Source organism: Malaya genurostris, chromosome 3 (genome assembly GCF_030247185.1).
Source record: "Malaya genurostris strain Urasoe2022 chromosome 3, Malgen_1.1, whole genome shotgun sequence".
Lineage (NCBI taxonomy): Eukaryota > Metazoa > Arthropoda > Insecta > Diptera > Culicidae > Malaya > Malaya genurostris.
Genome location: NC_080572.1, coordinates 274336326 through 274351959, shown reverse-complemented (window position 1 = coordinate 274351959; position 15634 = coordinate 274336326). Strand labels below are relative to the sequence as shown.

Sequence of the window (15634 nt, the reverse complement as noted above, 5' to 3'; positions counted from 1 at the left end):
GATTGGCGTACCGCGATCTGATGGAAATGCATTTCAAGAAAAACAGTAAGTAAGTAAGTAAGTAATGGCAAGAGAAAGGCCTCCGCCCAACACACCCTTCGAGCCGATGTCGACCGCACAGCGGAAAGGCAATCGTTGAAACACTTGGCACTAAAATTAAAAGGAGTATGTCGCAGGATGTTAGTTTAAAACGTTCTAAATACCTATGCATAACAGTGTCCCCTCTGGGGCAAGTTGAGAATTGACCGAATCCCACTAATAATCTGCAACGGAGCAACAACGAAGGTGTTTATCGAACGACGTAAAGTTCAACTGTCGAACAAACAAGGCCTACTGATTGTCGACAATTTTCTCATTACGGCACACAATCGATGGTAATTTGATATCTCCAGTCCCGTAATATTCGCGGAAGGCCGGGGCACATCTCAAATTCATGCGGTAATGGGCTTTTCACAGCTCTCATATGTTGTAAGCAGGAGCAGAGTATTCATTACTGGGGCTTGTCTTGGAAGATACAATGAAGGTGAAAGTGATGCACAAAATGTTGGCCAGTGCTTTTAATGCCCCTTATTTGTATTGTCCTTTTATTAGGGCACCACAAAAGGTTGGTAACTCCGCGGTCGATCGACGGAGACCTGAATGTATATATTAATATCGCCTATCTGCCAACTGCTACGGTTCGATTCATCGCCCGAGGGACCGTTAATACGGGCCGGATTCTGGTACGATGATCGTAAAACTAGTCCCGTCAAGGTCGCGATCGCTAAAGCAGAGCAACTCACATTACGCAACACACTCCTCGGAGCAGAGCGGATTGGCTTTATTATCCGCCCATGCTTTCGAGGACCAAAGATCTCCACGATCCATAACTCAAGCGTTATTTCAAGCGAATTTAAAACCAGCAATTTTATGTGACATGTGTTACTTTGCAATAACTTACGATCATTATGCCTCGACGCTTTCTTGTTCGGGGAGGCGTTCGATGAGGCCCATTAGAGGCAACTGAAAACTGTACCAACAATAGATACCATTTTTAATGGTCTGTGTCCGTCATTTTCATCGGGACGGTGTCGATTAAATAAACCGATAACTTGGCCAGCGTCCATCGTTGGCCATCATCGCCCCGTCGCGCTTATAAATCAGCAGTTCTTTTGCACAATCAACATATAAAATTTAGCACATAAATATTTTTTCTCTGCGTTGGGCTGATCTAATCGAGATTCGTAAGCACGGAGCTACGGAAGTCAATCCGCACACCACGGTACCGTAGAATGGAGTGACACTGATTGACCGTTTCGGATGGTTCGAATCGATTCAAAGCATCGCAAATTCTCACACATTCCAATAAACTATGGTTTCGGTATCACACGGTGTTTCATCCTCTAAACTGGGCACAACGAATGGATTTTGCACATAAGCAATAAGTTTATGAAACTTGTTTCGGTTTTTGCTCCAATTTAGTTGAAATTGGGACACTGTCGTGTGAAGCAAAATTAACAGAAGTATTCGTAACGCTTCAAGACGACAGTATTCAAACTTTAGTTTCAACATAGCTAGATGCTTCTCTAAGCCGTTTGGAGATATTTTATTTGATAATATAACATATACAATGCTAGCTGATTCGGCAGAAGACTTAAAATATGACTTCTTATAACAAACACTTTTTTGATTTCATTTTTCTTTGAAAACGGATACTTGAATCACATCAGATTCCTCACAACTATTGCTCTTGCTCTTGCTTTTGCTATTGCTCTTGCTTTTGCTTTTGCTTTTGCTTTTGCTTTTGCTTTTGCTTTTGCTTTTGCTTTTGCTTTTGCTTTTGCTTTTGCTTTTGCTTTTGCTTTTGCTTTTGCTTTTGCTTTTGCTTTTGCTTTTGCTTTTGCTTTTGCTTTTGCTTTTGCTTTTGCTTTTGCTTTTGCTTTTGCTTTTGCTTTTGCTTTTGCTTTTGCTTTTGCTTTTGCTTTTGCTTTTGCTTTTGCTTTTGCTTTTGCTTTTGCTTTTGCTTTTGCTTTTGCTTTTGCTTTTGCTTTTGCTTTTGCTTTTGCTTTTGCTTTTGCTTTTGCTTTTGCTTTTGCTTTTGCTTTTGCTTTTGCTTTTGCTTTTGCTTTTGCTTTTGCTTTTGCTTTTGCTTTTGCTTTTGCTTTTGCTTTTGCTTTTGCTTTTGCTTTTGCTTTTGCTTTTGCTTTTGCTTTTGCTTTTGCTTTTGCTTTTGCTTTTGCTTTTGCTTTTGCTTTTGCTTTTGCTTTTGCTTTTGCTTTTGCTTTTGCTTTTGCTTTTGCTTTTGCTTTTGCTTTTGCTTTTGCTTTTGCTTTTGCTTTTGCTTTTGCTTTTGCTTTTGCTTTTGCTTTTGCTTTTGCTTTTGCTTTTGCTTTTGCTTTTGCTTTTGCTTTTGCTTTTGCTTTTGCTTTTGCTTTTGCTTTTGCTTTTGCTTTTGCTTTTGCTTTTGCTTTTGCTTTTGCTTTTGCTTTTGCTTTTGCTTTTGCTTTTGCTTTTGCTTTTGCTTTTGCTTTTGCTTTTGCTTTTGCTTTTGCTTTTGCTTTTGCTTTTGCTTTTGCTTTTGCTTTTGCTATCTCGAGAACGGCTACTTCTAGGAACAAGCTTATTAACAAGCTTATTACGAGCAAGAGTTTGCTCTTGATCAATTAAATCATATTCTGATTATTAGATGCCTATTCTTATCACAGTAACAGATAAAATTTACCGGAACAGCCAAATTGCGAAAAAGCATCGCCTTGAAGAAGGACTCGAACAATTACCTCTCAACCAATTACGTTACTCTGGAACAAATGTACTCATTCAATTATTTTTTCAATTTATTTATTTATTTATTTATTTATTTATTTATTTATTTATTTATTTATTTATTTATTTATTTATTTATTTATTTATTTATTTATTTATTTATTTATTTATTTATTTATTTATTTATTTATTTATTTATTTATTTATTTATTTATTTATTTATTTGTATATTTATTTATTTATTTATTTATTTATTTATTTATTTATTTATTTATTTATTTATTTATTTATTTATTTATTTATTTATTTATTTATTAATTTATTCATTTATTTATTAATCAACTAATTCTTTTATTTCTTTATTTTTTGCCTTTCTCATATAGAAACGTTAGGTAATCACTGTGAAAACCGTCTTTTGAACCGAGGCCCGGAGGGCCGAGTGTCATATACCATTCGACTCAGTTCGTCAAGTACGCAAAATGTTTGTGTGTGTGTAACGTTTTTTTTGCACTAACTTTTCTCGGAGATGGCTGAACCGATTCTCACAAACTTAGATTCAAATGAAAATGTACAATTGCCCTATCAGTTTCATTTTGATTCGACTTCTGGTTCTGGAGTAACAGGGTGATTAGTGAAAAAATTCTTATTTCAAATTACTTCCTCATTTTTCTCAGAGATGGCGTGACCGATTTCAACAAACTTAGATTCGAATGAAAGGTCTCATGGTCCCATACAAAACTTCCGAATTTCATACGGATCCGACTTCCGGTTTCGGAATTATATGGTGAAGATTGTTAAAAATTGGATGTCGTCACTTGAAGCGGCGAAACAAAACACGTAAAAAAATTTCTTAACTTACCTCGAAACTATTCCAATCGGTAGCCATTGTCAATAGACAATCAAACAACTCGATTCCGGCTATGCTGGTTCTCGTGTTCTGATTCCGGAAGCACCGGAAATAAAAAGTAAAATAATTTCAAAAGTTACCTCAAAACTATTTCAATCGGTAGTCATTGTCAGTAGATGAATGACCGAAAATTGTAGTTATAGACTCAAAAATGGAAGTCACTTTTCTCGAACCAACTTCCGAACCACCGGTTCCCAGATTTGGGTTTCAGAAATACCTCTTTTCGTTTCCTCAAATATGGCCGAACCGACCTGAGTACTGTTTCACTCTGTAGGTTTTCACAAACAACTTAGATTCAAATGAAAGATCACTTAGTTCCATAGCATGCTATTGAATTTAGTTTGGATCGAACTTTCGATTTGGGAGTAGCGGGGTAAAATGTGCAAACATAATGAAAAAAGTGCTCTCAATTTTCGCAGAGACCGCTAAGCCGATTTTCTTCAACAAAGACCTCACAGCCTGCTATTGAGTTTCATCCGAATCCGACTTTTGGTTCAGGAGTTACGGGGTAAAATGTGAAAAATAAATTGTAATTTTTTCAATGACCGCTTATCCAATTTTAGGTTCAAATGGAAAGTATCACAATCGTATATTATCCTACCAAATTTCATCCGGATACGACTTCCGGTTCCAGATTTATAGGCTGACAAGTATAATAATTTTATTTTCAAGAGCATAGAAAAATCAAGCCAAATACATTTGAAGAGCCGTATAATTCTTTAATTAGACAAGTATGGTTGATTGATGCCAAATACGTTGATTTTGGGTTAACTGGATTCAGAAGTACCGGAAAAGTGTTCGTGTGCTCCAATCCGGAAATCACTCCAATTTCTCAGAAACGGCTAGACTTATCTTTCCAAACTCAGATTCAAATCATGTTTCCTTAAGTTGATGTAGAATTTCATCTAGATCAGTCCTTTAGTTACCGAAGTATAGGTAACGGGAGGCCTATAACCACTTGTAAAATCATCTATAAATTATTTACAAGATCATTTGGTTATGCGAAAAATTATTTTCTTGTAAGAAAAATCATTTCTCACCTCTGCCATTTCTGTAGCATTTAAGATTCTGTTTTAAACAATGAAAATTTCTAGTTCTGATTTCAGCATGTGAGAACATGTTATGTTGATCATTTTCAAATGATTTTATTCGCCGCGTACGTTATGAAATTCCACTTAAAGGACCGTACAGATGCGCAAACTTAACCAAGTATGCGTTTTTTGGTTTTTGAAGAGTCCCTTAGTAATATTAATGAAAACATGAGTTATATGAGAGAGTCATTATTACACCAGTAGGTGCATTAAAACAGGTTTTTTTCGGGTTTTCTCCTAACTGAAACTTGGAAGACGCGCTTGCAGTTAATTTGAGCTATATTTCACCACATCCACAGAAGCTCAGTTGGCAGAACGATTTTCCCGCAATGGAAATGGTGCGAATTGATAACTATCTCTGAAAACTTGTGTCGCCATATTCGTTTTTCGTTATTTCAACTTTACCAATCATACTTTGAGTCTGTTTTTCCATTGGATAATGGAGCATAGCATTCTACAACGCAATCTAAGAGAGAGCTACGTTCAACATGCAAACAAACTACTAGGTGTGCAGATTTTGTCTTGTAATTATTAGTCTGGCTTGTTCAAATTTGTAAACTGATCCAAACAGAGATATCAAAATTTGAAATATCGAATCTCGAAAATCTTTTCTACTTAGTCGCAGCTATTATAAGTGCTTTCTACGCTACCCTGCTTATGATTTACAAATTGAACTAAATTATATTAAGGGAACTATACGTGAGCAATCCAGAAATCAAGTCATATTCTATTCACTATTAAAAATATTCAGTTCATATTCTATAACTTAAACTAAAACCTATGTACACTGAACTAAACAAACTCACTGAAATTGACTCACAATATTGAAATTGATCATAGTAAAAGTATATTCTCTCTGCATAACTGGATCAAGCGTCTTTCATTCGCTTCCGTGCAAGATGAATTCAATTCAACAGCGACTCGTTTCCCGCCTGTTGACCATTTACTGATCACTCAAATTGAGCTTGTGCCCATTTGTAAGTTATGGAGACCACTTTGGGAATCACTGCTTTAGACCGTACGTCAATATTTTGATTAGGAAGTCGATACCGTCAAAAAATCGCATCGTGAAACGCGTTGTTATGCGATTGATAGGTCGATCTGCTGATGTCTTTTCTGTAACGGTTGGCTATTAAAAAGATGACGGTACTTCCGGCAGCCGGCTGTCTGCAGATTTACGAATTCCGAAAAGTAACCGTTTCAAATTCACAGTAGCCTGCTGCCCAGAGCAATAAACACAGGATAGTATTGTTAGAACATTTACTAACACACTGCCCCTTCCTGTGATGCATAGGACTCCTCGGATCCTAGTAGCACATACATCGAACTAACAAGCCCTCATTTCCCATGTAGATCTGCATCCGGACGTGGCCTCCGGGATTGATCAAAAACGGAGTAGCAAATATTTGTATGCCTAACTTTTTCGACGAAATTGTACCATTCATTTAATGAAAATCAACCCGTAAACTGCGTAAATACCAGACAAACAGAAGTTTTTTTTTCATTGTGTCAGAGTTAGTTTCAAATAGCGGAAGTTTGTAGCCTTCGTCAATTGTACTGCCAGCATCTGATTTCGTAGGTTGGTTAAAATGAATGACTGAAATAAATTTGCAACTCCAACAGTGTGAGAAATATAAATAGTGACACGTATTTATCTGTCGTAGAGAAATAACTGGCGTAAAATTAGATGTTTCGGCTGAAATCGATCAATGTATTTTCCGAACTAAGTCACGGTATTGAAATCGATAGTGTTCACTTTTACTGTTAAACTGGCTATCGCTGGCCATCACAATTTGGTTGTTTGTTTGCGGTGGGATTTGGATATATAAAAACTAGAAACTACTGCCACTTGGCAGAACATTCCGACAGAGAACAGACACTAACGAAGAGGGATTTAGTTGCTAACACAGAAGAGTCACCAGGCGCACCTTCATCAAACAGGTGAATGTAGATTTCTTTTGGATGTTTGCAACTGCAACGAGTAAACAAAAGGAGAAAAGCACCGAAACGGCATGCTTTCGTTTAGTTATAATGATTATGAGCACTACAAAGCATAATTAGCGCGCGGAAAATCACAAGTGCGGGGGACTAAAAAAAGGAAAGGGTGGGAAAACTGAAGTGGAGGTGCTCGATTTCATGCATCTCGTTGCGCGTTCATGTTCATGCCGAAAGCGCAGCAAAAGTGAGTACTATTTTTTTTCTGCTTCCACCCAAACTGTTCGGAGTGGGCTCAAGTCTGTTCGTCTCGGTTCGGTTTCCTTGCAATTGTTGTTGTTGTTGTTTATCGTCGTGGGGTCTTAGCTGCTCAAGTGCAACCGACAACCAACAAACAGCCTGAGCCCAAGAAGCGGGAACCACCATCCATCAGTCGGCACCAGACCGTCTCCGTTGTTGGATCAGACCGAAAGTGAACGTGATCGAAAGTGGAAAAGTTATCTCAAATACTGCCGACTACCGTGCCAAGAGTGAGGTAAAAGCGAACACGCGCAGAACAAGCAGCGGAACAGAAGTGATAGAAATTCAAATCAAACGAATCGAATCGGTTTGTTGGGGAAAAACATAACGAAGAAGAAAGTGAATTTTATTGACGCGACTAGTGTTGAATCTGTCGGACGGTGTAGCAGCACAGGATATAAATCGGTGCCGGATCAATCGAGGATTGTGATACCCACCGGAGAGAATTCCATCACACCATCAAAATGCGGTTAGTATAATTGCAAAATGTTTTTCTTTCTCCTTTTGTTAATGTTTTTACTAACAGCGCTGTTGACGATTCATTTGGAACGATAACAAAAAATAAACTAAATCTAAATTGATTCTTAAAGTAAAAATAAGATTATGACTTCATTCAAAACTTTGTAAATTCTACCAGAAAAGTTCTAAAAAAATCGTATTTCTTTTAAGATTTTAATAATACCTAGTTCTAGTTTGAGTAAACAAAAGAAACAATTTCGTTCTGAACTTTTTAATTATAATGAACGAAAAAATAAGTACGAGTGAAAACACAAAATGAAATATTCTCGGAAAAAGATAGATTAATCTGAATAGCAATAATGGAAATTTGCGAAAAAAATTCCCTCAGAGACGGAATTGGAATCCGCAATTTTCTCCAATTCGGAGAAATCTTTAATTAGTTCTTTTTCTGAAATATTCTTTCCTATTTTCATTCATCTATAACGTCATTCAGACAGACATGAGCTGATATTTTTTTCAAATTTTACTGAACAAACCCTCAACTTTTATTGCAATTTCTGAGAATATTTTGAGGATCGATTTCATTCCTCAAACTAACTCAAAATTGGTGAAAACCGAAATGGGACTGATATGCGAGTATGGGCAGCATACGTCATATCGAACGAAAATCTTATCGACAACGTGTAAAATAGTTTCTTTAATTGAGCGTCCTAGAAAAAAAGCTTTTAAAAGCAAAAACCCGGAAAAAATACTCTCCTCTAATTTTATCATTCTTTCTCATATTGTGAACAGGTAACTCATCGGTCAAAAAGCTTTTGATTTGACGTTTTTATTTTTCAAATTTCTATTTTATTCATAAGTATACTACATGGAATAAGAAGTCCCGGGCCTAACAAAGAAAAAGTCGTATTTTTACCGTGAAAACTTTTTTATTCTCCAGTACAATCTCCATCTAGAGTGATACACTTGACTTGATCCTCCAACATGTTGATGCCCCTTGAAAAAATGAGATTTGTCAAGGCTTTGGAAATAGGCTTCCGTTTCTGCAATGACCTTAGCATTCGACGAAAATTTCTTTCCCTGGAGAAACCTTCTCCGGTTTGGAAATAGATAATAGTCGCTGGGGGCCAGGTCTGGAGAATATAGGGGATTGTGGATCAACCCGTGCCGTAAATCATTCAATTTCACCCTTGCTATTTTATTGGGACACGAAACACGTCTTTTTCCACAGCTTGATGAAAACTAGGACTCGTCTGACACGATCAGCTGTTATTCGAACACAAGTGGATAGATTACCATGAAATTTGGTATTGGGTCATTTAGAGGCTATTTACATCTTTTCTGGGAGATGCCCGGGACTTTTCATTCCATATAGTACAATTTCGCTTAACTGAGTTCATGACGACTATAAGTCATATTGCATAAAAAAATTTATCGACAACGTGGAAAATAGTTTGTTCAGTTGAACGTCCTAGAAAAAAAAGGCTTCAAAAGCAAAAAGCCGAAAAAATATCCTTTCCTTTAATTCTACCATTTTCCCTCTACAGATAACATCAGTTAAAAAGCCTCTGATCTGACGCATTTCTTTTCTCAAATTTCGATTTTATCCATCAATGTTTTTTCCTTGAAGAGTAAAATAATTATTCCAACGGCATGCCAACATTTCTACATCGCTTTTCTACCAAAACTAGCTGTCCCGGAGAATTTCGTTCCTCCTAAAACTCAGATCTAGATTCAAATTATTTCTTGCAATCAAGAATTCATCATATTCTGACTGGGATATTTTCAAAGGATCTGTTTATTCGCATTTTACTTCAAGTTAATCTAATAAAACGCAAGCACTCTCTTATTTCTTTTTACTCATAAAAATTGTTGGAACAATCGGTTGATTTGCCACAAATGACTAATGTCTAAATTGTCAAACGGCATGCGGAAAAGTTCAGCGAAATGTTATTTTTGTTTTCTGTAATATGTCGAAATTATTCTGGGTTCTTACTTTCTGTGGCCTTGATGATTGAATCCGTTTATTTTTAGGCTTGTGATTTATAACGTAATTATTCGATTCAACGTGAGTTTCTAGAGTTGAGTTAGGCGGCAGATTTAACGGCAATCCTTTTGTTATTCAAACGCATTACAACAATGGAAATCTATGGATCATCACCGGAAACTGAACTGTGGTTTGAAATAGTGGAGCACGTGGATCAAGTAGGCTCAGTAGTGTAGCCATAAAATACAGCTCAGTAGCCAAGCATTGCACAACTCGATACGCACCAATCATCAAAGATCTAACATGCATTGAGTGGAAAATTTTCAATTCCATATAGAACAATTTTCCAGATTGTTTCTACTTTCTCAAAGAATTTCCCTCATTATTTATATGCTATATTATAGGGAAAGTCGAAGCGGGTAACATAAAAATAGAATTGTGTAAATCCGCGCAGCCATTCTTGATTGATGCCCATACATACATTTTGCAACTTTGTTTTATATAGATAGATGTCTTCTTAATCCTTAAGAAATGCTTCAGTCTCAGTTCTGACCCTCTCTTTTGATAAAAGCCTCTTTTCAAGAAGCTATATTTACCAATCAGAGAAGAGAATGTAGTCGCTAGGCGCTGAATCTGGCGAATATGGTGGATGCGGTAGCAGTTCGAATTTAAATTTATGGAATGGCCTTCATTACAATGATCTGATCGGTTGTAAAAAAAACGCGGCACACACATTGCAAACAAATTTTTCGTCTTAAAGTTCTCATGCAAAATTGCGAGTACATTTTCTTTCGACATCTTGACGATGCAGCTTCACTCTTAACGTGAATACGTCTTACTTTACTATGGAACGCCTTTTCAAAATTCGTCCTGTGGAAGAATGGGTAGAATTTAATCGGGAATATCTCGAGTTGTACTAAACGTAACAACATAATTCTTTATTCATGTTATCAGAAATATGGTCAGCAGTTTATGATTAAATTTTCGACAGTGTGAGATAATCATAAATAACAAAAAAAAATTGGTTTTCTCAATCTTTTGGAAACAATAAGGGTTTCATTGTTTCCCAAAGTGCCTTTCACGCACCTGGACGATGTTTTTGAGGTTGTCGGACACATATTACTTCCGATTTTCTAGTCCAGGGTTACCAGAAATACGCATTTTTCAGTATTCTACTGATTTTCAAGAACATTGGTAAAAATTACTGAATTTTATACGGGTTTAGCAATCAATAGTGATTTTATACAGATTTTTAAGAAAGTAGGGGCTTTCCACCAATAAATTAATATTGCAGAAAGTTTTTCCAGCTTTATCATATGATGATAGAGGAATGTGATCAATCGGTTCGAAAACCGGATCTACTCCGGCCAACAAATTTTACTGGGTTAAATCATTAAAAACCTGCGCAAATTGAACTCAGTTGAACTTTCAGAACGCACCCAAAGTTTGCAAAACGTGTACAAACTCTGTGCATTATTCACATTCAATACACTCATGTGACTTATTTGCCATCAGTTAGTCTCTTTTCTCGACAGATTTTGGAGAATTCTATGCATGAATTGTGTTAGATTTTTTCTACGAACAATGAGAGAACAACTTACAGCAAAATTTCATTTATGATAACATTTTACATTTCCTTTTTCGACCGGGATGTTTTCTCCTAGATGCATTTAGGCACTTCAATGAGTGCAAATATTTTACGCTGGATTGGACTACATTTTTGAATTACATAATCAAAATTCATTTAAACACCGAAAAATCGCCCTTACATAAATTACGCAATTATTCATATAAAAAACATGTAATCAATGTAAAATAAGTTATCCGGATTTACTGATTTTTTCCTCCAATACTAGATGGAATACGCAAATCCAGCGCACACGATCTTATATCGCTGTTCTGGTTCACCTGAATTCAGAACTTAATTCAAGGTTTAGAATTTAGTTCCAGAATATAGGTTCAAAATGTTAAACTATGACTCTGCAACTAAATTCTAATTCTGGATTCTGAAACTAGATTTTTGCAACTGGTTCCAAGACTAGATTTTGGAAATAAGTTTAGTGTTTTAATTCAAGTTTGGAACTCGTATCCAGAACTCTGATTCAGGAATTCTACTTCAGTAGTCAGGAACAACATTCTAGATATGAACTCTAGATATTCAGGGCCGTTTCTACAGAGGGGCAGGGGGGGCATGTGCCCCGGGCCTACGGTCTGAGGAGCAAAAAAAAGATCATTCAGTTAGTTGGAGGCACACAATTTAAACGACTTTCGGCGAAATGGCTTTCGGCGATATGACCCGGTCCCAAACTTTAGTATAGATGCACCGTTACCATCCTTAAAGCGAAGCTGTAAAAGTTACCAAATTCACACAACTAATAAAAAAAACAATTGATATTCGGAAGTGTGAATATTCGGTGTCTTTAGATCAGATTTTTTTTCTATAAGGTTACTTAAAAAGTACACGGATAAAAATCCATGATTAGGAAATCATGAAAATCTTTAAACATATCTTTTCATGAGATCAAACCTATTATTATGATGATATCATGAGCAAAATGATTTATATCATGAAAATTTTAATGAGAGATTAGTTATTGTTCATGATATGAATCTCATGAGAAGACATGTTTCATGATTTCTTAATCGTGGTACCTGCAATAGATTTATATCTTAGTAAGGTTTATTCCTACAAGCCGAAGAACATTGACAAACTCAAAACTAATATAAGAGCGAAAAAATCTGCGTTATTATCAGAAACGCTAACCAATGTTATGCAAAATGCCTGCGAAAGAGCTACATTCTGTGTATCAAAAATACTTGTTTATTTGTAAAAATTGGCTGAAAATGGCAGGAGTTATACAATTTTGAATAGGATACACTCAGCTGAATTCTTGACTTATCTGAGAGCAAAAAGATGTTTTTCACTTTAATCCCAAATCCTACATACTGAATGATTTGTGTCATCCCAGTGACATAAGATTACTCAGATATTTGCAACACGGTAGTAAATGCAACTTACAACGATTAAAAAAAAAATTTCTACTTTTTCCAACCAACGAAATCAAAAAAAAATGCTACGAATCGAACATGATTCGTAACGTACAGTGGTGGAAATAATAATAGGTATGAGCATTCCTCTGGAAGTAATCTATCTCGTACGCTACCACGTTACAAATGTATTCACACGCCATCTCGATGTGAGATTACTTGCTCAATGTGTGACACATCTGTCAAAATTTGGGATAGCTTAAGTGTGAAAAGGTAAGCGTCATAATAGGCCAATCTGAAATTTTGCTACTTTTTTGCTGTTCATGAAAATTGGCAATTGATTTAGGAATTTGAAGATGCTAAACATAAATTTAACTACCTGGAAATGTCAAAACGAAATTGCTTGGAAAAATATGAAAATTGGCCACACGTGTTTTTGATTTTTGATTTTGAATAAAGTTTACTATAACCTTGGTTACTGCATATTGAAGACTTGAGAAATGTGAACAAAACCAACTGCCAAGCTCAATTCGTGTTCGCATCTCATCCGACACAGTCGAAAATTGCTTACGGTCGAAACGACAGAAATAAAGACAACACTGTTTAGTGAACAATAGAGTGGACGAAATGGGCCAATACGATTTACACAAGCCGGAAACTTGGCCTACAAGACCAAAATTCAATTTGTATTGATTTCAAATACTGTAAAGTTAGACCAGCAGCAAACTATTTAGAAATCTTACTAAGACAACGAATGCATCAAGACGCTCATGACGTAAGTGAGATTCAAATCAACAGGGTGTCGTAGTACAGAGAAATTCGTTCCATCGTACAGAAAGTATGACGGAATTTTTTCCCCGGTATCCGGAATGGCGTACAGGTGTTACGTATGCGACTGAATGAGTTGATTCCATCTTATGAGGTCAAGATGGAAGGCATCCTTGTAAATCGCAGGTTACCTATGAAAATCAGTTGGTTACATGTCAGTTTTGTTAGCCATATGTAGACTACGGTAAACCTTGCACTGAAACTTTGAAAAGGATCTTCAATCAAAGCCATGAATAACCGTTCAGCTACGGTAACTAGTGAACCCAGTGCTCTTGTTCCAAAAACGCTTTCACCTTAGAGCCAACTACCAACTGCAATCAATATACAACAAGGCGCATCTTCAGCAACTATCAACGAACTCAAGGCTCCGATCAACAAGAAAAACGGAAACAACACACAACACCGACGATGAAGCCACGGACAAAGCGACCCTAGAATGGAAAAAGGGTGATAACGAGATCCAATAGTAAAAAAAATATACGTATGTAACAAAAATATGAGTCGATCGGCCACGTAAAACTTTTACGCGGAAAGGCTTCAATAAAAACTGTTATTGCAAAACAAACTGCAGGACTGATATTTCATAACTAAAAATTAAAATGGATGCAGCGGTTGTTTCGAGTAGAAGATCCTTTTTGGCAGCTCAATTCATAGGGCACTGGTCTTACAAGTCCGACCTGAAAGGATTCATTAGTGGAAGTATGATCTTAGGCCAGCAATGAATCTGTACGCTAAGAATCGGTTGCGAAGTCAGTTGAAACAGAAAGTCAAATTCCAAAGGAATGGCTTTACTTTGACAATGTGCTAACTGCCGAACAATTTTTACTCCGACTTCTAGCTCCTGGTTCTTTTGTATTTGGGGGAAGTTCATGAAACAGTGTAAAACACCGGAGAAATAATAATGACAACATTACGATATTATCTATTGATGTAATCAATAGTCCTTTTCAGATCGTAAAATTCTCCAATGGTCCTTTTCAGAACCCCATAAATATCACGAAGAACGTATTCCCCAGACTCGAAACATTTACTGAAGAATTTTGAGTAGTGTAAGCACACAAAATTTTTATTTAGCTCGACTGCAGTTCTTCGTCAATCTCGCGATTATGTTTCAGATATTATCTACTAAAAGATTTTTCGTTTGTTGACGATCGAAGAAAAATCACTTTGTGTTTATTTACTTTGCTGGGATATCTTGGTAACCAGTCCGTAGCAACCGTAACAGTGTTGCTTGAGAAGTTTTTTTTTAAACACAGTATCATTCACAAACACTTTTTTTGCGATTTTTCTTCGAAAAGCCTAGTCGTGTCGCCTGAAGTCTTTATAAAAAGAATATCGAAGCATGCGTTGAAACAAAAACAGTTTATATGATTGCGTTTGTTGTTCTTACTACTGCTTGGGCCTCAACGATAGTGATTGCGTCAACGAACCCAACAAAACCCCTTCCTTTGTATAGTACCATTAATAGTTAAAAGGCTTGCTAGGATCTTCTTCGTTTTATTTTGCGTTGGCATTGAAGTGAGAACTGACAGAATAATTTGCTGCGAACTTTTATTAGAGAATTAGGATCAGAATGTGTTTCCGGCCGGACTTGGTTTGAATCTCTGTAATGGAAATAAAAAATGATATGAAATATATAGATTCAGCACTAATTAATTATGCTCTTTTCCTACCAATACGAGCTACGAGTTTTGATTCGGTTATCCGATCACGATAATGAAAAACAAAGATAAGTAATTTACAACAGCTAGTCAAATTGAAAGCAAAACCGCAACGGCTCTAACAATCTCGAAAAAAAATCCTTTCAACGTAACCAGCTGCAACACATTTATCAATTTTCTGATCCACTCCGGCAGCAATTTGGTATTACAGCAATGTTCGTCCCACTTTTCATCTCCGCGCACGGATCGCACGAAACGAAACGAAGTCGAAGGAAGAGTGCTTCAAAAAAAAAAGCATCCCCCTTGAATGCATGTCACTTTTGACTAGTGGCAGTGCGCCCATTAGCTGGTGTGGTGTAGTTTGCGCAACTCGCGTACCGGCAACAATATTTTCAAGTCAAATAAACACATGCTGGAGTGTGAAGAAACAGATTACCTTTTGTCATTAGCAGTACACTGGCGGCAGCAGTTTGGAGTCTAATTGAGCCGGCCGAAATTTCCTCCTCCCCAGCCACCGATCGGGCAAAATGTCCCGCAATTTTTGCAGCCCAACTGTGGAGGGCATAACCAATTGGCACAGTACAACTGGGCCGCAGCCTAAGTACCGACTCGGTAGCTCGCAAGTAGCTGGGAAAAAAAGGTCGCATCGTTCGGCAGAATAATGGAACCCGTGAACACCCTTCCGTTCCTAGGCAGCGGGCGCGATGAGCTTGCCCCGTGGGTGTTGCGCTGCACA

General features: G+C 36.8%; 1 protein-coding gene across 1 annotated transcript in view; it reads left to right on the top strand.

The window, feature by feature from the left end:
- The first annotated feature begins 7019 nt into the window (after nucleotides 1–7019).
- The window catches only part of LOC131436943 (uncharacterized), a 43323-nt gene continuing 34708 nt past the window's right edge, over nucleotides 7020–15634 (top strand). Inside the window, exon 1 of the mRNA XM_058605945.1 lies at nucleotides 7020–7444. Within this exon, the coding sequence (XP_058461928.1) occupies nucleotides 7440–7444 (5 nt within the window). The 5' untranslated portion in view covers nucleotides 7020–7439. The remainder of the gene's footprint in view (nucleotides 7445–15634) is intronic.